We start from the raw sequence: 25,985 nt of genomic DNA on the forward strand, positions 1-25,985 counted from the left end.
GACTATAGAAAGCCATGCACACACCTAAGGCAAGATACATGCTTAGAAAAGACCAGAATAGCCCCTCAATTTCCAGCTCTGGATGATCTCTGCATTCAGCGTAAGCCTGCTAGGTGTTGAAGTGCCCCAGTGAAGAACAAATCTGCAAAGACTGGGAGAGGTTCTTTGCTCATAATTTTAAATTCGTAGAAGTCGAGAAAATCTTTGTCAAAACACTAGCTGAACAAAAGCTAAAGCAACAGAGATTTCATTGACCATACATAATAACTGATAAAGTCTTTGCATAAATAGTTCAGGGAAGTCAGTAAATAAATGGACTATGACAGCATTCAAGAAATAGCAAAACAAAAACCACAAGCCCTAGGGAAAGGGATCAATCTGATTTTCAGAGTTATGACATGATAATATTTAATGGAACAAAATAAATTGACAGAAATCATCTGGGAGGAAGCATGGACATTGGACATATTGGACAAAGACTTTAAAACAACTGTTTCAAATCAGAAAGCAATGTACGAACTAAATGAAAATATCAATAAAGAGAAAATATGAGAAGGTGCCTAAGAACCACAAAATCTTATTAGAAAGCATAGAGTAAATCTATAACACCTTAGATTTGACACTGGATTCTTATATGTGATTCCAAAAGGATGAATTATAAAAGAAATAAATAGATACACTGGACTTAACTATAATCAGAAATTTTGTATAACAAAGGACATTATCAAGAAAGGGAAAAAAAAAACCCTACAATGGGAGAAAATGTCTGCAATAATGTATCTGAGAAGGTTTTAACATCCACAACATTTGAAGAACTCTAGAGCTCAACAACAAAAGACAAAAATCCAGTTAAGAAATGAGCAAAAGAGTTGAACAAACATTTCTCCAAAAAAAGATATATAAGTGACCAATAAGTATGTGGATATATGCTCAACATGATTAATTATTAGGGAAATAAATTCAAAGCCATAATAAGATACCATTCTGTACTGACTAGGATGTGAAAATAATTTAAGTAAAATAACAAGCGTGGATGAGACTATGGAGAAATTGAGATCCTCATACATTGCTGGTCAGAGTGGAAAATGATATATACTCACTCTAGAAAATAGTTTGGGCATTTCTCAAAGAGCCAAATATATGATGACCATAGGACCCAGCAATTACATTCCTATGCCCAAAATAATTAACAATAGGGACTCAAACACTTTATGCAAATAGTCATTGTAGCACTTTATAAGAGCCAAAAGGTGAAAGCAGCTCAACTCCATCAACAGATAAATGGATAAACAAAATGTGGTATATACATAGAATGGAATATTACTCAGCCATAAAAAACAAATGAAGTTCTGAGACATGCCACAACAAAAGTAAACCTTGAAAACACTATGCTAATTGAAATAAGCCATATAAAAGAACAAATATTGCATGGTTTGATTATATGAAATATCTGAATAAGGAACTTTATAGAAACCAAAAGTAGATTACAGATTACCTAGCAGAGGCTGGGAAGAACAATGGGGAGCTGTTATTTAATGGGTACAGAGTTTCTGTTTGGGGTGATTAAAAAGTTTTGGAAGTAGACAGTGGTAATGGTTGCACAACACTGTGAATGTCATGCATGCTCCTGAACTAGACAGTTAGAAATGTCTAAAATGGCAAATTTTATGTTATATACATCTTACCACAATAAAAAAGAATTAAAATATGTAATGACATTAAAAGATTTTAGGGGAAGGGAAGGAAAATAAGATAAAAACAGAGAGGGAGGCAAACCATAAGAAACTCTTCTTAACTATAGGAAACAAGCTGAGGGTTGCGACACGGGAGGTGGTGGGGAGATGGGGTTACTGGGTCATGGGCATTGAGGAGGGCACATGATGGAATGAGCACTGGGTGTTATATGCAACTGGTGAATCACTAAATTTGACCCCTGAAACTAATAATATACTATCTGTTAACTTTAATTTAAATAAAACCTAAAAAAAAGTACTTATAAAGTTAAATGAAAAAAAATGTATGCACAACTATCTAGAGAACATAATTCAGATTTCTTCATTTATACGTATACATTAAAATGCTTTAATTGGTTAGTTCTGAATGGTAGAACAAAGGTGGGTTTTTTTCCTTTGTCATACCTTGTGATGTTTTCTATCTTCATTTTACAACGAATATGTATTAGTAATCATAAGAACAAAAATAATCAAGTTATTTATTAAAAAATAAAGAAAAACCTGGAGATGCCTGTTATTGAGCAGGGAACAATCATGAAAGAAAAGAGGGCTGTTTTCAAAAATCTGGAAGAAAGACTGTCCCAGGGAGAAAACTCGGATTACCCTATGCCACTGCAATGGCAGAACAAAGGTGAATGGAAGCTACACAGAGATAGGTTTGACTTGAAATGAAGAACTCTCTTAACAGTATGGACTGTCCAAAGGTGTTCTTTCCAGAGATTTGGCAAGTATTTAATGAGCCCCTTGGATATGTTAGGCACTGTCAATAGTATCAATAGCATTGGGAACATAGCAGTAGTCAAGACAGACAGGGTGCTGTTCTCATCACTCACGCACACTGGAAGAGGGAAGGCAGGAAAATGCAAGTAAAATATTGATAAATATAATTTCAGATTGTGAAAAGAGCCATACAAGAAAAAGAGAGCACAGTTGTGCTTTCTGCCTCTGCTACCACCATTTGCCTTTGAAAAAGCTTGTGGCAAAGGGGAGCAGAAAAAAAAGAAGCAAGTTCTGAACTTTGCCCTTGACTGCACCCACCCTGTAGAAGAGGGACTCATGGGCACTGCCAATTTTGAGCAGTTTCTTCCAGAGAGAATCAAAATGAACAGAAAAGCTAGGAATCTCAGTGGAGGGGTTTTAACTACTGAAAGGAGCAAGAACAAAATTACAGCAATGAAGTATCTCATCAAAAAATAATTGAAAAAAAAAGAAAAAGAAAAAGAATATTTGAAGAAGAATAATCCATGTGATTGGTTGAGCGTAGTTGCTAACAGCAAAGAGAATCACGGATTGCATTACTTCCAGGTTAACCAGGACAAGGAAGAGGAGGAAGATGAAGATTAAAATTCATTTATCTGGAATATTTGTATGCATTCTTGAATAAAACTTGGGAACAAATAAAATAAAAATAGAGCACAATTATGTGATAGAGAATAATTGGCTTGGTGACTACTTAAAGTGACCTTCCTGAGGTGGTGACATTTGAGCTATGGTCTGAATAATAAGAAAAAGTCAAAGCCATATAAAGATTGAAGGGAAGAGTGTTTTAGGCAAAGGAAATAACAAAAACAAAGGCACTGTGGTCACCATGAGCTTGGTAGTGCTCAAGAGAGTGAGAGACCAGGGTGCTGGGAACAAGGGAATAGCAATGTGGTTGGAAGTAAAGGCAGAGAAGCAGGCAGGGGCCAAACAAAGCATTTTAAGCATGTGGATGACAATAAAATTTACTTTTTAAAAATAACACTCTTGCTACCCTTGGAAAGGTATATAGGGGTAAGGGGAAGCCAGATCAGTTGTGAGGTTGTTGCAGGAATCCACAAGGGAGGTGACATTGCTCTATGACAATGACTACAGAGCTGCATATTGAGAGGAGGGTTGCAGGATGGCTTCTGCAGGTACAGCCAAGGCTGTGAAAGGTAATGAAAATAGAAACTAAGGATGACTCCAGGTCTTAGTGGTGCTATTTTACTAGGATGTAAGGAAAGGAATTTTTATTTGCTTCTTTCTTTCACTGATGTGTTCCAAGTGCCTATTCCAGTAAGTAACACAAACTAGGCACTCAGTCAATAGTCAATGACTTTGCTGAATATCAGATCTGGTACAGGATAAGAAAATATATTTATATGCAGATAGGAATGATCCAGCAGACCAGAGAAAAGCTGATGATGGTGGAGAAAGACATGATTACAGAAACAAAATCCTTGGAAGGTAGGAGGAGGTAGTATTAAAAGTACAAGTGCAATTGTTGGCATTTATTGTAGCAGGAAAGCAGAGAATATGGTAAAGATGATGGGGAGTGGGTAAGTGGGGGAATCCTACGGCAGGGAAATTGGGGGCACAATTCATGTCAATTAAGAGGTGGCAGTGAGAGTGGCCTAATGGCAAGATAACCTTTAATCTCCATTCAAAACCCCAAAAGGCTAGGATTTAAAGATGGAAAACATAAACGCCATTCAGCTTCTATAAACGGGGTGCATACTGAAGTCAGCATTCTTGATGTTCAAGGTGCATTTTTCCTTTTAAATGTTCAGTGACCATTATGGAAGCCCCATATTTTGTGCAAAACAGCAAGATGACTAACCAGATTTTCCTTTGTTAACACTTTTCTTTTAACCTAACACTCAAAAGGAGGGATCCTATTTCCTCTTTCCCTCTCTGTATGTATCCTCGGGAATGAGTCCCACAATCCTGAGGCTATAGCTAGTATCCCTCCTGATGGGCCTTCTGGGGCAGAGGGAAATATACTGAGGGGAGCAAAGAAAGTTTTAAACATGTCTTACTTGTTATGCCAATAAGAGTTGTGATGGCCAGATCCTGGAACAGAAACTGGTAATTTGAAAGGCTGTTTGTCTCCTAAAAATAAAAAGGAAAATGACTCAAAAAAAGTTGTGACCCTCTGGATGAAGTCTGATGTTAACTGCATTCATTTTGTCACTGCAACATAGGATTTTACAAGGAGATGGTGTGGCCAGGGTCCTGTCCATGTAGGCGAGAGTATCAAAGACAAGGCTGTAAAACGCTCTCTAGCCAGGAGGCTACCTTTGTGTGCTTTCTGGGCTGAGTCCTTTGTACATCGGTATCCCCTTATTGAGGGGGACATCTTACTCTAGTAGATTCATCTCTGATCTCTTTTCTTCCTGCTAGCAGAAAAGTCAGGGTTTGGTCTGCCACAATAGGACAGTGGGTTCCCAGGAGTAGCAAGTGATAAATACGTGGTGATCTTACCAAAATTTTACTGATGGAAAAAGAGAATAACTGAACTCACTATTTGCATTCTTGGGCATTATTAGAAAGTCCTGATAAAGCACCTTGATATTCTTGAGAAAAAAGTGTTAAAGTCTTACTGATTTCAAGAAACTTGCTTCCTTGCCCCCCTCTCCTTTAAGTAGAAAGGAATAATGATGACCCATGTTTAATTCTATAGCATGAATTACTGGGATTCCAAAATAGGGCCAAATTTACATACATAACTTCTCCTTCTCCAACCCATTCATTAGTGAGTGGGAAAAGTCATAGATAATCTGAAAATAACAACCAAAACCGTCAATCCGTCAATCCAGAAGCAAGAGGGCAGTACATAGAGATGAATCTAAGGAATCAGCAATATACTGCTTGTACGAGCTCATGAGAGTCAACTGCCAAGTTTTCAGGGATCTTTTTGAGCTGTTTGTTAAACACAGCCACTATAAAAACTTAAGTCATACAAATCTACCACTAAATACATTATGCTAAAAACAAAGCTAATAAATGACCCAAAACCAACGCTTCCTAATCATTATCCTACATTATACTGTTATCTACGCTCTTTAAGATAGTTACAACCCTTGTGTCTCTGAAGTGCAAGTACTACGTAATGGCATGCTATTGCATATCTCTTCCCAACTCGATGCTCAGTGACAGCCGTTAAGACAGCTCGAAACCAGCCATGGTGGGAGTATTTACACCATGAAAGTTGGCAAACATTAATAACCAGGGCTTGTCTTTCCAGGGAGAGCCGGCTATGAAACATTTACCAGCACCCCAATCAGAGAATCGTTTCTTTAATGAACAGTACACTGGAGTAGAGTCACACTGGACTTGGGAAGATAGAGACCTGGTCCAAGCAGGCAGAAGCAACAGTGAAAAAGAGGGAGTGTCTGCTGTGTTCTGATCCTCAGCTACCACTACTACATAAAAAGTGTCTGTCAGAGAGTCAGAGAATTAATACCATCAACTTTTCCTGCGTATATTCATCTATTTCTGATTTACTTTCAAAATAAAGGTAACTTTAGAAGGGCTGTTGGTGCTCGCATCTCCCCACATGCACTCTTCCTTAGAGGCACTGCAGACTGGGAGGGCACCACCACTCGTTTCAGTTCTCACTAACCAAGAGCTCAGGTCCCAAGTCATACCCAGTAGAGCAGCAGAACACCAACATACTGAATCATGCTGTACAGAGCCATGTACTTAAACATGCAGAATGAGGTGACGAGAGCTGCGCGTCCTTCCCTGTGTGAGAAAAGAAATGAAAAATAAGGAAATGAAAGGAATAGAAGGAAATGAGGTCAGTTACTCTGTGCTATTCAGCTAAGTGCAGGAAAAAAACCTCAAAAGCCTGATTATTTGACTGTTTGTCTGACAGACTGGGAGCTGGCTTGAGCCAGTGGGAGCTGGCTGTCAGGATGCTAAAATGACTAAATTTTCAGGAAACACCGATTCCAGGCCAAAACCCACAGGCTTGGTTCAGCTATAGAGCCCAGGTTGAGTGTTAGTCTCTTCCTTTGTGTGGGGCCTTATGTGAACCCAGAGTAAGAGGGATTGGGAACTGGTCCCAGATCTCATACCTATGCACTGATGTCATTTGGAAGGTCAGTTTTCTTCTAACACAGTTTCTTCATCTGTGTGAATTAAGGGATTTAAATAAGATTGCTGACTTGGGGGCTATTTTCATGCAGGTGTTTCATTTCATTCAAATCTCATTTGGTAGGATGCCTGGGTGGCTCAGTGCTTGAGCATCTGCCTTTGGCTCAGGGCCTGATCCCGGATTCCCAGGATCAAGTCCTGCATTGGGCTCCTTGCATGGAGCCTGCTTCTCCTCCCTCTGACTGTGTCTCTGCCTCTCTTTCTGTGTCTCTCATGAATAAATAAATAAAATATTTAAAAAAATCTCATTTGGCAGTGCCAACTTTTTCTGAAACTGGACTAGAACAATACCTACAGTCAAATTAGTCACATATGGAATTTAAATAGACTGGAAACAATGAGCATCCTTGTTTCTGTTACTGTTGATTGACGTTGAGTAAATATATATTGAAAGCATAAAGTAGATTACTTATGAACTGTCACTTTTATGTCTTTCCTTGGAAAGAAAATAGAGTTTAAATTTCCTTCTGGTCATAATGTTTTCCTGGGATTCCAAAACCTGATTTCAAGATAGGCTTTTTCCTGTTTGGGTGCTCTGCTGCCATCAGTTGCTCTACCAGAATGTAGTTCCTCTTCATCTCTCACCTACTCAGAAATGCTTTCACATACCCCTCACCTATAGCAGCCAATTCCACCTCCCCAGCCCCCTTCCTACTTTTCTCATTACCCTGATTTATCCATGCATGTGTTTATTGCCTGATTTCTTCACCAGAAGAAAGCTTTATGAGATCAAGGGATGTGTGATTTACTTTCTTCTGGGTCTCCAGCGTCTCTACTAGTCCCTGGCACTAAGTGCTTACTCTATAAATATTTGTCAAATACATGCATAATTTTTTTAAAGATTGGGAGGAGCTAGCCAAATCATTATTTTAATGTGGTGGGAATAGTATGATATCTGTAGATAAAAGACATTTAAGTAAAATTTAATGTTTTAATAATTTCTAATCCTATATGGATGTTTGAGCTTGGGCACATCAATGGAACCTCAATTTTGTTATTTGCAAAAGAAAATAGTGACCATTCTTACATTTTAAGGCTATTTTGAAGCATAAGATAGTAGGTATTAAAGCACTTCACAAACTGTAGATACATGCTAATTGTAATAGCCCAAAGCGGCCACAATGCTAACCATCTCTATCATTCAAATAAAATATAGCAGAAGTACATATTCTGGGAGGCAGAGATAAAGCACCAGGGGAAATTTTAGTAGAAGCAGCAAAAATGAATAAATATTTTGAAAATATTTGGGGATGGGAAGGATATTCCAAAGAAGCATAAAGAGTCAAGAGGAAAAGAGAGAAAGTGGGCAAGAGAAAGCTTCTGTACATCCCCCATTATAAAGCATCTAATCAGTGTAAAAATAACAATAATAAGAGTATGAACTACATTTTCAAAGGGAGTAACAAGTTCCAGATTCCAATTTTCTAAAAATAACCTGTTGAGTGATTTTCATTAGAAATGTCACTATTCTCCCATAGTTATTTTTAACTCCTGGTAAATCCACTTGGGAGTAGATTGGTGGATTGCATTGTCCTGCAAGGCACCTTCCCCACCCAGGAACAGAAAGTTTTCCTGCTCTTTTCCTGGCAGCACAATAGGATCTGCACCTGAAAGTCAAGAAAGATAAAAACAGTGCTGGTGCAAAGTGTCTACTTACTTGATAAGGTGAGGTACACACTCAATGTTTGGAGTTTTTGAAGTGAACGGTGAGGCCACAGATGCCTCCTGCTCTGATAACGAGATGCCCACATGAGCCATTTTCAAAGCCTGAAAGCAAAGGGTCAGCTTACTCTCCAAACACAGTCTCATATATCTCTCCTGAAGCCACATGAGAGAAGTCCATCAAACTAGCTACAGAGTGGCTTGTGGACCCAAGAGCTAGCCAGGAGCTGACCAGCTTTTGGTCTGCCTACTGTGTAAGAAAGAGATGGCACTGGGACACTTAGCCATTTGGTCTATACTGACCACTGAGCCATTCTATGGCTTTAGTCCAAACCCTCCCAAACTCTCCACATCAATTTCTCCACCAAAACCAATGGAGGTAGTATACATCCCCGGGATATTGTCTCTAAAGGACGTCCGGCAAGCACAATCAGGTGTAAGTCCTGGTATGTCTTAGTGTGACTTAGTGTCTTAGTGTGCCACTCACTGGCAGCTACTTACCCCACAGTCATTGGCCCCGTCACCGCACATACCTACGAAGTAACTAAAAGGGAACCATGTCAATTGTAAAGGGTATCAAAGCAATTTGACCTGCTAATTTCTCTAATTAAAAAGATAAGGTGAACTTCATTACTGAAGGTTCAAAGTGATTATTTATTTTAAGGGAGTTTTCCTAAGAGTCTAGTTTGACACAAGTAAAGTGTGACTCAGCAGTTTCCACAATAGAATGAGAAGTCCAGTGGACCATTCCTGACTCCAAGCATTTCAGGGAGACCCTGCACGTCACTGTTTAGGAAGCTGCTTTGTTGGCTGTAAAGAGGAGGCTCGCAGTTATATGATGTGACAACATGGCACAGTGGCACGCTGGAGAGGGCATCAGATTTGAATCTAGATTGAGACCTTTGACCTGATCATTTTGCCATTTTTGGCCATCATTTTTCCTTCTACAAAGGGTTATGAGTATTTAGTGAGGCGCTGTATGGAAAAGCATCTTATAATCTCTAAAACGAGAAACAAAAATTACTTGTTGGTGCTCTTAATAGGAAAGAAAATTCTCAACAGGAGAGAATATCTGCCATCTCAGCAGTCACTCAACTAAAAAAGGCAGCACCAGGCTCAGACTTTGAAGAAAGAAAACACAACCCTGCTTCAGGATCGCTCTTCAGGGCTGAGTGCAGACTGCTGGCTTTATTTGTTGACAAAGATTATGGATAGTCTGCTTCTAAGGTAGGAGTGCTCTGACCGCATTTACAGAATTGGCTTCCACACTGTCATACGAAGGCGACTCATTTACTGTCTGGGTTTGCAACCATGTGGAGAAGACAGGGCTTTATGAATCGAGAAGTTTGCCAAGTGACTACATGAAGTAGGAGTGGGTAGGAGTAGGAGTCATGTCTATGTGGTACAGCACCAGAAGTAAAGAAAGCTGCCAGGACTTGCTGGGTTCTATTAACAAGAAATAAAGGGTTCGAAATGATGCTTACATTACTTGAACGTCTACTCTGTCATGAAGACCCATGCGTTAGAAGAGAACTATTTTTTCTGATTTAGGACAGAGAGAACGCTCTGTCATATAAATGTTTTAATATTTTTAAGGTTATATGAATCTTTTGTCATACGAATCTCCTTATGTCATAACTGTGATGATAACTTGTAAAAATAAAGTTTAAATTCTCATTGAACCTTTAGATGCTGAACTCAGACTACCCTTTCAGGTTCCTTTTTCACCATACACTTTCATGCCCCATATATTCTGATCCAGTAGTTCTCAACTCCGGATGCAACACTGACTTAATTTGAAGAGCTTTGAAAAAACACTGATGTCTAAGCCTCACATGAGCAACTGAATCAAAATCTCTGGACAGTGGGGTCCCTGTATTGCTACTTTTTCAAAGCTCCTGAGGTAACTGTCATATGCAGTTAGGTTAAGAACCACTGCCTTAGCCAAACTAGGTGACTTCTGTACCTCACACAACTCTCCCTGACTGTCATGCCTCTAGGCACTTCATACCACCTGAGTTGGCAAAGAACCTACTCCAGTTTCTGAAATTCTTCCACCAGACTGGATTTCTGCCCAGGAGACATTCTTGCAAAGATGGTCCCATTGATCAGTATCTGTAAGGAAACCAAGAGAAACTTTTTATCATGTCAGTTGGGCATACATGAGATAATTGACAATACTCAGAACACTGGGTAATAAAATCCATGAATGACAAAAATAGTTTGTTTACAAGAAGTCCATTTTTGGGTTTTAAGACATTGAGACCTGGTCACTAAATAAATTACCAAGGAGACCAAAAATCAGTAAAGACTTAATAAAAATATTTGATTAAAATGATGATCTTCAAGAATCTAGTGGAACTGCCATAGAGAATGTGGTCAAAAAATCCTGAGCTTCATGGAATCTTGAACCAGTAGAGTATGAGGAATTGCAAGATACTCAGAGGTTAGCGACCCAAGAAAAGGAAAGGTTGGAACTGCTTCTCAGAAAATTGTTCAGAACAAGTAGAAAAACAGCCTAATGATGAAATAGTGACAATTTGTAGTCTTTAATTTAACCATACCAACTAGACTTGACCAATTGTGAAGCTCTGATATCCCAAGCCTAATTTGGGTTATGGAACATCGATGGTTTGGAGATATTAAACCCATCCTAGTTCCATACACTTGAGCTTTATTCTACAGGGTCTAAATGCTTCTGTCTTACATCTCCATGTACCCTGCTCTTCTGGGCACTAACTCAGCTTAATGTTCCATCAGCCTCAAAGCCTGTATTCTTTTTTTTCCTTCTTAAATAGTTCCTAAGAGGATAATAAATTGAATACAAGCAATTTATTTTTGGATTACACTGGACACAATCTTTTTCTAGTTTATCTACGTGTTATACATAAAACTTACCTGCCCCCTTATGGGTTCATTCTGCATCAGAAAAGTGTTAAGTTTGACCCTCTTTTGTATAGAGTTTCTCTATCGAAAAACCTAATGGAATTCCTCTATTTTTGGCCTGCCTTCTTATATAAATACTGGATTTCCAATATGCTAGGAGACCCCTCACCATAACAATATAAAGACAGCCATCCAAAAGCAATCCTTATGACTTGAGAGTCCCTAATACTTTATTCCTATAGATGATGAGAAACTGGCTAATCAAATTTACTAATTTTAAATCTAGTAGGAAATGAGACAACAAGAATATTTGCCTCTTTTATGATATATTCAATAGATATATCTTGAAATTACTTAAGAACATGCTCTGTAAGTGACATCATCAGCATCTTTACTGGGGGATTGATACCCTCTTAGAACTTACCTTTGGCAGTAGGCTGCTGAAATGTTGACTTATAACCTGAAAGGATTTTCCACTTAAGGCAAAGTGGTAACTTCCTTCTTTGCCATTATCAGAGACTTCTTCCCTGATATTAATGTAATTATCCTGCAAAGCAAGACCCAGTTACTTTAGACAGTTGATATAGTGGTAAGGGGGCACAAATATATCAGAGAGAAGGCATGATGAGAGTCTAGGGTCTCTCTTTAAGAGTCACATTCCACCCCTGATTCCTCAAAGAAACACTTTCTCTTTGCTCGATCAATCTTTGCACATCACAGCCTCTAGTGAATAGGAGAATAACACTTACTCATGTCCTGTTCTCATCCTGATTTGATCTTGGTGAATCCCAGAGAAGAGCACATTTCACACATTTCAAGTGTAAAATACAAAGCAGTGCAGCTTAACAAATCTCTTCCTAAAGTGAGAACCTACAGTTTTTTTTTTCTTATAGAATTAATATTGTTCCACAAGGACACAATAGAGATAAGATACTGACAAGATTAAATGAATAAAACTTTTTCCCACCCTGAAAACATAGTCTAATTTTCCAATGCACAGAGCAGTTTCTCTCCCAGGGACTAAATCTCCTTTGGATCCAATGGAATGGCTAGCAAGCAAGAGGAAGATGAGAAATTAGATTCACAGTCCTCATATAGAGCCAACAACTTTATTACACTTAAAAGAATGAATTCTTCTTGGCACCCAGGAAAGCACTATACATTAAAGCTTGATAGGAACAGTATGAGAAACTTATAGGAGTTCTTCAAACTGCATATGTGTGAGAAATATGTTGATCTTAAGTCACTTGCACATCTCAGCCAATCAAAGCTGCTCAGTAGCCAATACTGAGTAGCCAACACTGCGAGTAAGATACTACGGCAGAACATCTATTGTTAGGTATACCTGATTGCTGTATGAAATGTGTTTCTTATTTTCTACTAATTTCCAAGATATAGATGCTGATGAGGATCCAGTGGTTTCATTCGCTTCAATGAGAATGACTTTTTGGCTTTCAGAAACCATTCCAGACTTTCTAGCCACTGTTATTGCAGTTTGAAGATTGTCACCTATAAGAAAGGAGGAAGATAGCAAGATGAGGTTGAAGAAATAGAACCAATTCATGTAGGGCCTAGAACACTAGGTTAAGGAGTTCAGAACTAATTTTAGGTGTGAAATGAAATAATTTCTAAGTCTCTCTCACTCTGATTCTCCATGGATTCACGATCCCTTTTGTGATTCTTGTTGTTCTTCATCTGGTTACTTCAAAACCTACCAGTATATATATATATATATATTTTTTTTTCCAGAGAATGAGAGGAAAAAATAAAAAGGCAAAATTCAAATCTATTTTCACCATTTGTTAGCTTGGTAAACATTTAGCAAAACCCCACTGATTTAATATAGTATCAGGTGGTTCCTCTTTCAGCCAAACTGGAATAAGACCACTAAAATCTATCTCCCACTGATTACAATGTAAAACTATGGGAAAAATAAAAAAGCAACTCTCCAAGGATTTTGAAAAGTAAACAGAAGCAGGCAGAATGTGGAAGGGAGTCAAATCTGGAGAAACAATCTATAATATGATGATATTCTTGGCTTTTTTTTCCTCTTTCCTCTCACATGTTTGACCCGAGTGTGAACCCCAGTCCCAGAGATGTGAAGGAAGCAAAAACTCCAAGAGAAAATTAGTCTTTCTGGCCAGAGAAACCAGAAAAAAAAAAAAAAGGCCTGAAGAATTATGGGACAGACCCTGGAAAGGAGAGAACAATACAACAAAACTAATAGTATATGAACTCAACTTAGAGTTGTATATATGCAGAATAAACCCAGAGAAGAAGAGTAGAAACCTCAAGAACTGAGCTATAATATTAATTGCCTCTCATGTCTTAGTGTTTTGCTTATTAAAATAATAAAACCTCAACATTCTCCACATGATTGTAACAGGATTCAAAGTCTTGCAATATAATATTTTAAATGTTCAGGCTATTAAACATACAAAAAAAAAACCCCTGGAAAATGTGGTCAATTCTCAAAGAAAACAACAACAACAACAGCAACAATCAACAATTGCTTGTCCAAGTATGATTCAGATATTGGACTTACCAGACAATGTTTTTAAAGCAATTCTTATAAGCCTTCTCCATGAGATGAAGGTTAATACTCTTAAAATAAATGACAAGATAGAAGTTCTCAAGAGAAAAAAATATACTTTATAAATAAGAACAAAACTACTACTTCAGAATTGAACAGTATAACATAACTGAAATAAAAAATTCACTGGATGCTCTCAAAAAGCAGAATGGAGATGACAGGAGAAAAAGTCAGTGAATTTGAAAATAGATCAATAGAATTTATACAATCTGAACAATAGAGAGAATAATTTAAAAACAAAAGAACAGAGATGAAAGAATAACAACATTCATGTTATTAGAATCCAGGAAGGAGAGGAGACAGGAATGAGAACAGGAAAAAATATTTTGAAGAAACAAGAAAAGTCTCCAAATATGGTAAAAGATTTAAATTTATAGATTTAAGAAGTTCAGTGAATCCCAGACAAGATAAACTCAGTGAGACCATACTGAGAACTATTATAATCAAATTTCTAAGAACAAAGATAAAGAAAATATCTTAAAAGCAGCTAGAGAAAAAATACATTATATATTAAGGAATGATTATTCACATTATCACAGATTTCTCAACAAAAACTGTGCAGGCAAGATGACAGTGGAATATCCTTGAAGTGCTGAAGAAAGAACTATCAATTCACAGTCCTATAGCTAGTGAAAGTATCTTTCAGAAATGAAGGAGAAATAAATACATTCTTAGAGGAAGAGAAACTAAGATAAATTGTTGCTAGCAGATATACTCAAAAAGAAATCCTACAGGTTTTTTAGGCTGGAAGGAAATGACACCAGAGGGAAACTTGTAACATGAGAAATAAAAACATAGCAACACAAATAATAAAGATCTAGGTAAATATAAAAGTCTATTTTTCTTCATTTGTGTGTAACTCTTGCTTATTGAAAGTAAAAACTTTAACATGGTCTTGTGGGGTTTTTCTTGTCATGTTTGTGACAACTATAATATAAAGGAGAAAATGCAGAGGATGTTTATGGTCATAAGGCTTCTTGAAATGATATGTACAGATGTTGTGATTCCTAGAGCCACCACTAAACAATAAATAACACCGGCTTACTATCCCTAACATGGCTTTCTTCAGGTTTCTACCAAAGTATTTATGAGACTCCCCAGAACTAACTGGTGGGCAGGGGCTTCCCTACCCTGAGGTTAGAGCCCTGAGAACTAATAGGTCACATTATTGATGGGCCTTCAGTGTAGTTCGCAGACCACACCTGCTAAACATTTCTCTTCCTCTAACATTCAACAGCAAAAATCATCATCTCTGGGTGGCTCATATCTTCTTATAATGTAGATTTTATCTCAAATGGCCCCTCTGAGAGAGGACACCACATATAAATTAGCCAGCCAGACATGCTTTAACCACATTATCCTGTTTTGTTTCATGTACCTCATAATTCTTGTTACTAGCTGTTATTTGATTGATTGATTGATTGATTGGTTGGTTGATTGATTGATTGATTTTCTATCTCATCCCACCTGAATAGAAACTTGGCCAAGAGCAGTAACTTTGCTTTTTCTGTTACCAATCTCCAATGGCGTCCAACCCACAGTAGGTAGTCAACAATCTTTGGGAAATGAGTGAATCTTGATTATTCCTACATCAAATTCTTTGTTTTCACGTACACTTTGTTCTATACCTGTGACCATTACAGTCCTTATCCGGGCTGAGATGAGCTCTTCCAGAACAGGTTTTGTCTCGTCCTTCAACCGATTCTCCAAGATTAGCAATCCCAGAAATATCAGATCTGATTCTACTTTGTCCCTGGAAAAGTATAGGTATATAATTGAACATAAATAGCACATTATGGCCTTTCTTAGGGAAAGCAAAACAAAAACAAAGGCAAATATGTTCCTATCAAAGTGGTTCTCACCCATCCACTTAAGTATCATTCCTTAACCATTGAATACATGCTGGGAAATATCCAGAAAGAAAACAGGAGTGGACATGAAGGATACTGAGACATTTACCCTGACTGAATCAATTGAGAGAGACAGTATTTATTAAGCAAAAGATTTGCCTTAATTTCCATGGAGAATGAGTTAAATGACCCAAAGTTTTTCTACTGTAGTTAGTCTGATTTCTAGCTCTTCACCTGTTAGCAACTACCAGAGAGGAGTTCTAGCTCTGGTACAAAACATCATGAAAAGTAAGTGAGGCTCAAGAACAATAAAACAAAATGTCAGTTTCTCCATAGTCCAAGCCTATCAGCAATACTATTTTAGCACTAAGAGGTATGCTGCTCAAAAAACAGCCCCTCTTTTAAAGCCAAGCTCTTCCTTTCACTTCCTCCCTCTACAGGCAGCATTGTTCTTCTGCATAAAGTGTGAATATTTCTGCAAGGAAGTGGAGCCTCTGAGGTTTCCATCCACTACAAAAACATTTCCAAGACATTCCACAGAACTAAGTGCAGGGAAGTATATTTGGGGTGGGGCTGGGGCAAAAATTCTTCCATGATTCATTTATCTGAGACCCAGACTCCTCTAGCAGACACAAGAGCTAAACATCAGCATTGCCTAATTCTGAGTGAAATATGGATGAAAGCAACACGTAGAAAAAGACCTTGCCTTGCTTGTCATGGACCTCTCAATGCTGAGCCTCATGTTAACCAGGGGCACGGACTACAGTTAGTCATGCTGCTAGGACACTGCTAACACCTCCACCAGAGTGGCCAGAAGGAAGTGGGCATAGTTTGCACTACTCACCCCAGACATTTCCCATTATTTTGAAATTGGCAGTAAGTCTCTGCATAATCTGGTTCCAGAATATCTTCCAGGCTTTCCCTATCACTAAATTCTTCACCCACACTAACCTCCAGACAAGGTGAACCAGACACCATAGCTATGCTCTCTATTCAACCATCACGAAACATTTGCTCTGGATTGCCATAAGACATTCTTTCTTATGTCATGGAAAATGTTGTAAGTTCCCCATGATCTGCCATTGAAACCTTTCCCATTTATATTTTGAGGGCCAGTTCACATGCACCTCCCCATCAAAACCTCCCCAGGTAGAAATAATTGCTCCCTTAGCATCTTACCTGTACCTTAATGCAGCATGCATTTTATTTGTTCCTTTATCACTCACCATTCTTTGATATCTGATCACTCTCAACAACTTGAGGGCAAGCCTACATGGGTCAGCAACAGTCTCAACATGCATGTGGTGCCCAACACAGAGGAAGTACTTGGCTAGGGTACCCTTAGTTGAAATGCTCTGGTGTCTGGTGTGATCATTTTTTTTTAACAAGCAGCCTAGGAAAATTTATTTCTTCTCTCCGAAATTCTACTGCCAGAGGGTTCTCATGGAAAGCAAAGCCATTACAAATACCTAAATAAGGGCAAGGAATAAGACTAAGGGGAGAGAATATGCAGAAACGACAGTGGCCCCTAACTCTAGAGATTTCATGTTTAACCAGGAAGACATTGGACTTGACCACCTTAGTAAAGAAGGCTGGGAAAAGCATCATCATGCCCAAATAATGGTCCTATGGAATTAGAGCCCTGAGAATCAGAGAGGAAGATGTAATCTTTTTTTGCGTGGACTGATTGGAGAAACTTTCCTGGAACAGGGGATATTTGAGCTATTCTTTGAAGGATAATTTAGGTGATTCCTGATTGAGGCTTTAGATATTTTCAGAGATGATATGACATAAGCCAATCATAAGGCTACCAGACTGGGTCAAGAAAATGGCCACATGGTCTACCATCTGACATAGTCCTCAATCTACCTTGGCATTCATATTTCTGGTTCCTCTGGCACATGGTGTTCATAGGGTTCAATACACAGTAATCCGGAGACTATACTTCTAATCCGAGACCTTCCACTACCTTGCTTTGTGACCATGGGCAAATCACTTTCTCTGTCTGGTAATCTATTTCTTCTTTTGTAAAAGAAGGTGGTAAAACTAATGGATCTCTGTGATCTCGTCTAGCTCTAGCACTACATGATTCTTCTTTTCATGAGTTTCAATGGGAACCAAGAAATAAAGAGAAGTGGTCTCTTGAGGGATCTCAAGCTCTGCAACTTGGAATAGTGAGCTATCTTTTCCTGCATCTAACACAAACATTATACCTGCTTCTGAAACATCCAAAAATAATAAAGAATGGGGAATGTAATACAAAGGGAGCCTTGTCAACCACAAGATAACCTCTCATGTTCCTAAAATCCATGTAATCTTTAAAGGATGAAATATGCAAAAGGTGGGCCAAAAACACTCAGAGAAATGATATCAGTGTTGGAAGCACTCTGAGTAAACACACACATATGCACAAGCATGCACACACATACCCCCTAGAAAGAAAGAATGTTCTGCTCTGATTAGAGATTAGCAAAGTTGAGGTAAATTAGCTTAGTTAGGAGTAGATGTAGTGGTGATGTGGCTTTAGCACAAACTGACAACCTAAGATTAGATCCTATTAGATTCTACAAGTGTTTAGATCTTACCAGACTTTGAGAAGTTGGAATTTCAATGCTGTTACCCAGGGCATGTACCCTCCTACATGCCACAGCCCTTGCCATCCCCTATTGTGCCATTCTTTACGTGCCTTCTCCATTAGTGCTTTGTTATCTGCACCAGCGCCAAAGCCATGATTTTGAGACTTGTAGATAGGCAAATATATTATTATAATAATCAGAAGCAGCAGCACAGTAGCCAGAGTCTAGATATATATCTGTCAATGAGTTCTCAGGAAATAAAATTCCATTCCCAGTTCGGCCATATCCTAGACTCAAGTATTTTTTTTTCTTGAAAATATAATATCCAATCTCAAAGTTCACTTTTAGCCTTCTGACTTGAGCAGCTTGAATGGCCTGCACCGATTAAATTACAACAAATACCCAGAGTTGTAATAGCCAAAGATTTGAGGGTCAGTCTAAGCTAGCCACAGGAATCCAATACTCAGTGATTTTTGATGAGCCACTTCCCTCTTTGGGCCCCACTGGCCCTTCACAAAGTGACAGAGTTAGGGCATATTGGTGGTTCTCACCCAGCAGGAATGGTACCGCCTCTAGGATATTTGGAAACTTTCTAGGGATCTATGTGAGGTTTTCTGCAATGAACCAATGCACAATGAAGAATTCCCCTGCACCCTACATGCCTTTTGAATATTTACAGATTATTCATGGACATTAAAAAAAATCATTTGTACTTTCCTAAGCCAGTATAGGCTTATACTGTTCATACTGTACTATTATATACTGTATAGGATACTGTACTATAATATATCTAATACTATGTTAAGCAAATATAAACTTTTATATTTCCCTCTGCTGTGTTTTATATACAAACATACAAACACAAAGTATTTTTGCATGTCCTTGGTATTCTGTTGAATTTTTCAGGAACTTAACTACCATGTAAATTCAAAAGAGATTGTGCTGTTTTATTCAGTTTTACCAAGAGTTTATAACCATTTCAGAGTCATCTCACTGACAGCATGACTGCTGGTGGTACTTGAGACTTCAATATGTAAACACACCTGTATCAGTCTACATTCCTAGCTGTTCCAGCCTACCCCCCACCCCTCTGTGATTCTACACACAGGTGCAAGCAACATATTGCTTCAGTTTGATTTAGTGGAATCAGCTAAGTAAACACTGAATTATTACTTTTTGACGTGAATTGTATGTTTGTTTCTATTTTTACTATATTAGAGGGCATTATATTTATTTTTTATGTAGAATATATGCAGATCATATGACCCATGAGTTTTATCTTAAAGGAAGCAGTACAAAATGTAATTATAGTAAGAGAACGTTGAATCTGACAAGGTTGAACACAACTATATTAAACCTAAATTTATATCAAATTTAAAATCCAAAATAACAAAATAAGGCTTGATTATCTCCACAGCAGTGTTACCCATAGAAGCTGACACAGAGTATTGGACATGACAGTGAAGGCGAAATAAACACAGTAATCTCTAAACTGTGGAAAATAAAACAACAAATTTGAACTAATAAATACTCTAGTCCATTTTAGCTTTCAAACACCCCTTTTACATATAAAAACTTTCTCTAGAATGGATCCTCCGAAGCTTTTCTTGTTTTCCTACAAGCATTGTCTGGATTATGTGTTAAATCTAAGCTCTATTTGTTTCATTGAGTACTTATTAAAAACTTATTTCAGATAAATGTTGTTTTCTAACTCTTAACCAGTTTGCTAACTCTAATAAAAAATTAGCTACTTATATTTGGTTCAAGCTAGGGGCATAACTCACAATTTCAAATTCTCTGAAACATGGGTTATATTCATATATCTATTTTCACAAAGCTGTATAATTACATTGCACTTTATAGTTTATACAGCTATTTCTCATAAATTCTCTCAGTGTTCACATCAGCTTTGTGATTGAGGCAGGACAGGGATGACCATATCCTTCTTTATCAAGTTCAGAAACACTTTATGCACACAGTTCCAGCAAGCTATGTTGCTCAGTCCACTGCCCAGTCCACTGCCCAGTCCACTGTCCAGCAAACCAATTTGCCTTATCAAATTCTCCCCACTTACCTTGTCAAGGAGGTGGTGTGATGATCCATTTCCAGCTTCTTATATGCCAGTGCTATGACTCGGAAGCCCTGTGTTGTGTAAATCTGAAGTTCGCTAGCAAAACTAGTTGGTACTGTTCAGAAAATAATGCAAGATTAGTATGCAACATTTACTCAGCCAGTACTGTGGAGAAATTCTTTACAAATAGATCCAACTAAACAAACAAACAAACAAACAAACAAACAAACCCAAATAGATCCAACTTTTTTTCCAAGAAAACATACTTCTAAAAAGATACATGAATAAATCAGTGGGAACCCTAAACATAATTATATCATCAGGGTTGATCTCTTGGGATCCAATGAAGTTGAAATGAGAATAAAGGAAAGAAAGAAAGAAAGAAAGAAAGAAAGAAAGAAAGAAAAGAAAGAAAGAGGGAAAGCATGAATTCTTTTTTTCTCTAGCTTAACCTACAAACATTTATTGAGAGTCTACTTACCATGTATGTGTCAGATGTTGTATCTGCAGAGACTAAGCCGCAGGCCCTGATCTAGAAATCTCTGTCTAGTAGGGCAACAGCCAGGAGAATGAGATGATTGCCATTGCAATGAGATCCAAACAATTGCAATGTGCTATGGAAACACTTCAAAGAGCTTATACCAAGCCCTTTGGTAGAAAGTGGGTAGATGAAGGAAGGGGAAAGGCATTTCGGCCAAGGGAGCATCATATCTCAGACATAAAGACACGAGACAAGGAAGACTTCAGTAGTGAGTTCAGCTCAGGGGAAGCACAAGTGATGATAGGAGTGGTAAGGTATATCTGGAAAGTGTGACAGGAGTCAGATCATGAAGGACCTATATATAATCCTAAAGGAGTTTGAGACTATCCTGAAACCTGTGGGAAGCAACTGAACAAATAAAAGCAAGAAAGTGACAATATGGTCATACTATGTGGTGGAAAAACCAATCTGGTCACAATATGAAGGGTGAATCAGAATAAGGACATTGGGGACAGGGGGCTGGTTTGTCAAATATTAAAGTGATCTGGTGGAGGGATGATAATGCCTGAATTTATGGAGTGACAGAGCCATGGGTTAGCATTTGATAAAACAAAGGCTCTGAAAGAGAGGGAGGAATCAGGGGACAAATCCTAAATTGGGGGTAGTAGTGTAACTTGGTAGTAAGTACTGTTCTCCAAAATGGAAGATACAGAAAGTTAGAAAGAGAAGTATTGAGTTTGGGATGCCAGTTGAGTCACCACATTAACAATGATCAGTGCAATTAGATTCATAGATCTAGTGCTGACAGGACATATTCGGGCTGGAAATACAGATTTGTCAGTTGTACTATAAGTCTATTCACTTACCTGTCTCAGGTTGGCAAAAGCTGGCCACCCTTTCTGGTGCACCTTTCATGAATGCCAGCCGGTCACCCCCTATCTCTTGGGCAATGACTGTCATCCTCTGCAGTGCTGATGAGAATGGGAACTGATGCAGGATTGCAATTCCTTCCACCGGGACCTGGTTGAGGGATGAGGAATGGAGAAGGACATACCCACATAGCTCCTAGCTATTAGGAATTAACTAGTCATCCTTCAATCCTTATTTTCACAAACACAGGAAGCAAGCTCTTAGCAATTTTCACATATAGATTTCAAAGAAGACACATCTGTGTTCTTTCAAAATTCTAGGCCTGATGAGATTTTCCCTTTGAGTTTGGGCATTGTGGGACAGATAGCAGGCAAGGCTTACCTGGCTGGCTGTTTCGCAGGGCTTAACTACCATGGCATGTGCTGGCACTCCCTTGATGTGGAAACCGTCCTCAGAAATAGCCATCTCCTATTTCACAAATGGGATATTTCATTGTAGAGATTTATTTCTTGTTCATCCGCTAATACTAGGTTCAAACTCACTACTTGAGAAAATCCTCAGACCACTTCAATGTATGCTTGGTGTCTCCTCCCTCAGCTAGATGGAGGTGAACCAGAGTTAATTCACCACAGGGGGAAAAAAAGTGCATTGGAAATGCAGCAGAACTTGAAGGGCAGATACTTCTGAATTATTCATGCAATTTATCCTGCTTTCTCCGTTGGAATGTGCTGCATAAAGGTTCATCCTCCACTTCTGAAGAGCTTAACTTGAAAATAGTGAGCATGAAGAGCCAGACTTGTGTGTGAGGCAAGCACCATACTGTCTTTGTTTTCCTGGAGTCTGATGCTGCTCCTGCCCTGCCCTGCCCTGCCCTTTCTGTCTAATTTGAATCCATAGTCCTCAGGGCCAGGCAGGGCAGGGACTGTGATGTGCATGGCTAGTGTTAAGTAAACACTCAGTAATTGCTGAAATAATAACCCTAAATCATAGTCAAAGGAACCTTTTACCCGAAGATGTCAAAATGCTTTGTAATCATATCATCCAACAGTTGACAAAAATCTCAGAAAGGAAATTGTCATTCCTACTTAAAGATACAGAAACAGTAACCCAGAAAGAATGGGGAACCAGCAAAGTTATATCAGATAGTTACAGAAGCACCCCCTACTAGAGCTGGAAGGGACTCCAGAGATTGTGTCCTTCAGTGGGGAGAACAGGAGAACACATGTATCACAGGGGCCTAGAGCTGTGCCAGGATGCAGGGGGTGGAGGCGGGCTTGTGGCTAAGTATGTGGAGGGTGCTTCCCTGCACCTCATGTGATGCTCCCCATCTTCTATCTCAGCAACAGCAACTCCACCTGTTGTTTTTTTTTTTTAACATTTTTTTTTACTTTTTATTTATTTATGATAGTCTCACAGAGAGAGAGAGAGAGGCAGAGACACAGGCAGAGGGAGAAGCAGGCTCCATGCACCGGGAGCCCGACGTGGGATTCGATCCCGGGTCTCCAGGATCGCACCCTGGGCCAAAGGCAGGCGCCAAACTGCTGCGCCACCCAGGGATCCCAGTTTTTTTATAGAATGCTTCTGAATAAGTTTTGCTTTTAAGATAAGATTCCAGTTTGGTTACTTTGTTTTGTTTTGTTTGTTTTATAAGAACACTGCTGACTTATATAATTCAGTCCTGTCATTTTAAGGTCACAAAAGCCAAAGGCCCAACAAGAGGGATGACTTCACAGGGTCAAGCAGTCAAAATAGAGCCAAAACTAGAACCAGGAAGCCAGCCTGCTGGTCCTGAACTATACCATTTGTTCTCTCTCTCTCTCTCTCTCTTTATTTATATATATATATATTTATTTATTTATTGGTGTTCAATTTGCCAACATATAGAATAACACCCAGTGCTCATCCCATCAAGTGCTCCCCTCAGTGCCCATCACCCAGTCACCCCCAAGCCCCACCCACCTCCCTTTCTACCACCCCTAGTTCGTTTCCCAGAGTTAGGAGTCTTTCATGTTCTGTCTCCCTTTCTGATATTTCCCACTCATTTTTTCTCCTTTCCTCTTTATTCCCTTTCACTATTTTTTATATTCCTCAAATGAATGAGACCATATAATGTTTGTCCTTCTCTGATTGACTTATTTCACTCAGCATAATATCCTCCAGTTCCATCCACGTCGAAGCAAATGGTGGGTATTTGTCGTTTCTAATGGCTGACTAATATCGAAAGATGAATGGATAAAGAAGATGTGGTCTATGTATACAATGGAATATTACTCAGCCATTAGAAACGACATATACCATTTGTTCTTAAGCCTACTGCAAAGTCTCAACAAAAGTTCTTTCGTGGTTTCCCTTTCTATTGTTTCTAGCCTTAGAAACAAAATCAATATTCAATGAATAGGAATAAAACTTTTGGTAACAATGAGTTATCCTAAACATGGGAGCCAGTGCTGTTTCCAAATCCCCATGTTCTAGAAAACTTTAAAACCAGACATTGCTCAAGAGTTGGAAAATAATTATGCAATAATTATATTGTCTCAAGAGATGGAAAATATATAATAATCATAATTATATTAATGCTACTAACCTGTAATATGCCAGGCACATTACCAGGGATTTTTTAAATGCATCATTCCATTTAAAGCTTACAATAATCCTACAGTGGAGATACTATTACCAATTGCATCATACAGATGAGGAAACAGACTTAGATTAGTTTCCCTGTCTCTACTACATGTAACTCTATATTGTAAACCTCACGTTTGTAAGCATTGAATAACTATGAAATCTGGGTTGTTCTGGCATTGGAGAAGCTCCTTAGGTTCTTTGAAGAGCATGGTATTACCCAGGTGGTGGCTTCAAACATCTTGAGATCCAGAGGATCTCCCTGGATGGTCCCATCAAGAAGGATCAGAGAGTGGCAGCTGGCCATGGCCGCACACAGAGGGCCCCACGGCAAAGACGTCCCTGAGGCAAAGCTGTGGACTTCCTGAAAGCTAAAGGAGAAAAGAAAAGAGGCTTCAGTGCTCTTCCTCCATGCCAAGATGGAGCTTCTGGAAGTAAATATCTATTTAAAAATTAATTTAGCATGGTTTGTTACGTTAGTACCCAATCTCTAATCTTCCCAAATTGCTTCATTTAGCCATCATCCTTCTAGAAGTTTAGCAAGTATGAGAAAGGTCTTTGAAGTTCTTACAAACTCTCTCTCTTCCTTACTCTCTTTCTGGAACTGATTTAATTCCAAAGGCGTGGGAAAAACTAGAAGTATCACCCTTAGTTTGAAGCACATCCCCATTATCTTTTCTTCCTCTGGGATTACACAGGAACCGCTAGCTGTGCTGACAACGTGCAGTTTCCAGACTTCTCACCATCCTAATAACTCTTTTTTGGAAAAGTTTTTGTCATAGTTTGTCTTCATATGCGGTGTCTGGGATCAGATGATTATTTCTCATGATATGGACATTTCGATTCTTTAAATATGTCCTCTAGCCTTTTATTCTTGAAAGCATCCACATCACAGTGTGAATTCATAATGCAGCCATATTTCTTCCTGGCTTCCTCATTCAAGCTTCCCTAGAAGTTCAAAAACCTCTTGGCTGATTACTGATCCTGTTGATCGTGTCTATTTTTATATATCAAAAGTTCAAGTTGTCTTAGTGGTTTTCAACATACCCCCTAATATTTCAGTAAACATTAAGCAATCACCAGCAGAGTGATTAACACAGAAGCTTGAGCTCACACTAAAAAGTAAACACAGATCAAGGAGGACAAATTTTATTTTTAAGGTGGCACACACACTCCCATCACTATGTAATTCTTGAGTTCCTGAGGATTGGACCAACCTCTGGCTTGCACAACAAATAAATAAAACTGTTGCTTTCATCTTTGTCCTTGTATTTTCATTTGAATGTTTTTGGTTCATCCCCTTCAATAGTCTAGAGAGCCTCTGATGGTTCTTGAAGTATCTGGCACATTGGCCTTTTTGGAAAAGGTAAGAATTATTAAAGATAAGCTTATCTTTTACAAGAAGATACTTATAGTGAATAGGTCAGATGCTTACTTCTTATCTAGTATTGAGTAGGTTTTGTCTGGTGTTATTAATTAAATTTATCAATCTTTTTTCAATTTTTAAACTTCCTTTTTAGTCATTTAAAGCCAACTTTGACCTTTCTGAGGGAAGAAAGGAAAGGAGGAAGAAAAAGTGGCAGTCCTAATTAATCAATCAACAACTTAAACATTATATTGGTTGTTTTTATTTAAATTTGATACACTACTCTTAGAAAGTTTTGTGAACAAGATGATGGCAATTCAATAGGTAGAAAAGCATTCAAAGGATGGAACATAGTAAGTTCATTTTAATTAAA

At 38.4% G+C, this 25,985-nt stretch overlaps 1 protein-coding gene and 1 pseudogene across 9 annotated transcripts in view; one reads left to right on the forward strand and one right to left on the reverse strand.

Moving 5' to 3' along the window:
* ATP13A4 (ATPase 13A4) overlaps nucleotides 1-25,985 on the reverse strand; it is a 111,377-nt gene that overhangs the window by 15,721 nt on the left and 69,671 nt on the right. For 7 of the 9 annotated variants that reach the window (XR_013369547.1, XR_013369546.1, XM_077880112.1 and 4 more), the window contains 12 exons: nucleotides 24,467-24,617; nucleotides 22,006-22,092; nucleotides 21,621-21,774; nucleotides 20,277-20,388; nucleotides 15,405-15,529; nucleotides 12,529-12,692; nucleotides 11,608-11,730; nucleotides 10,333-10,412; nucleotides 8,799-8,841; nucleotides 8,293-8,402; nucleotides 6,125-6,221; nucleotides 4,514-4,586 (listed from right to left, as the gene is read on the reverse strand). Coding sequence is in view for 7 of the 9 variants with exons in the window: in XM_077880112.1 (XP_077736238.1) it covers nucleotides 4,514-4,586; nucleotides 6,125-6,221; nucleotides 8,293-8,402; nucleotides 8,799-8,841; nucleotides 10,333-10,412; nucleotides 11,608-11,730; nucleotides 12,529-12,692; nucleotides 15,405-15,529; nucleotides 20,277-20,388; nucleotides 21,621-21,774; nucleotides 22,006-22,092; nucleotides 24,467-24,617 (1,319 nt within the window). In the remaining 2 variants the exon portion in view is untranslated. The remainder of the gene's footprint in view (nucleotides 1-4,513; nucleotides 4,587-6,124; nucleotides 6,222-8,292; nucleotides 8,403-8,798; nucleotides 8,842-10,332; nucleotides 10,413-11,607; nucleotides 11,731-12,528; nucleotides 12,693-15,404; nucleotides 15,530-20,276; nucleotides 20,389-21,620; nucleotides 21,775-22,005; nucleotides 22,093-24,466; nucleotides 24,618-25,985) is intronic. The other 2 variants (XM_077880117.1, XM_077880116.1) reach the window with 1 other exon arrangement.
* LOC144302153 (large ribosomal subunit protein eL22 pseudogene) lies at nucleotides 2,241-3,077 on the forward strand (annotated as a pseudogene).

Source organism: Canis aureus, chromosome 31 (assembly GCF_053574225.1).
Source record: "Canis aureus isolate CA01 chromosome 31, VMU_Caureus_v.1.0, whole genome shotgun sequence".
NCBI classification, from domain to species: domain Eukaryota; kingdom Metazoa; phylum Chordata; class Mammalia; order Carnivora; family Canidae; genus Canis; species Canis aureus.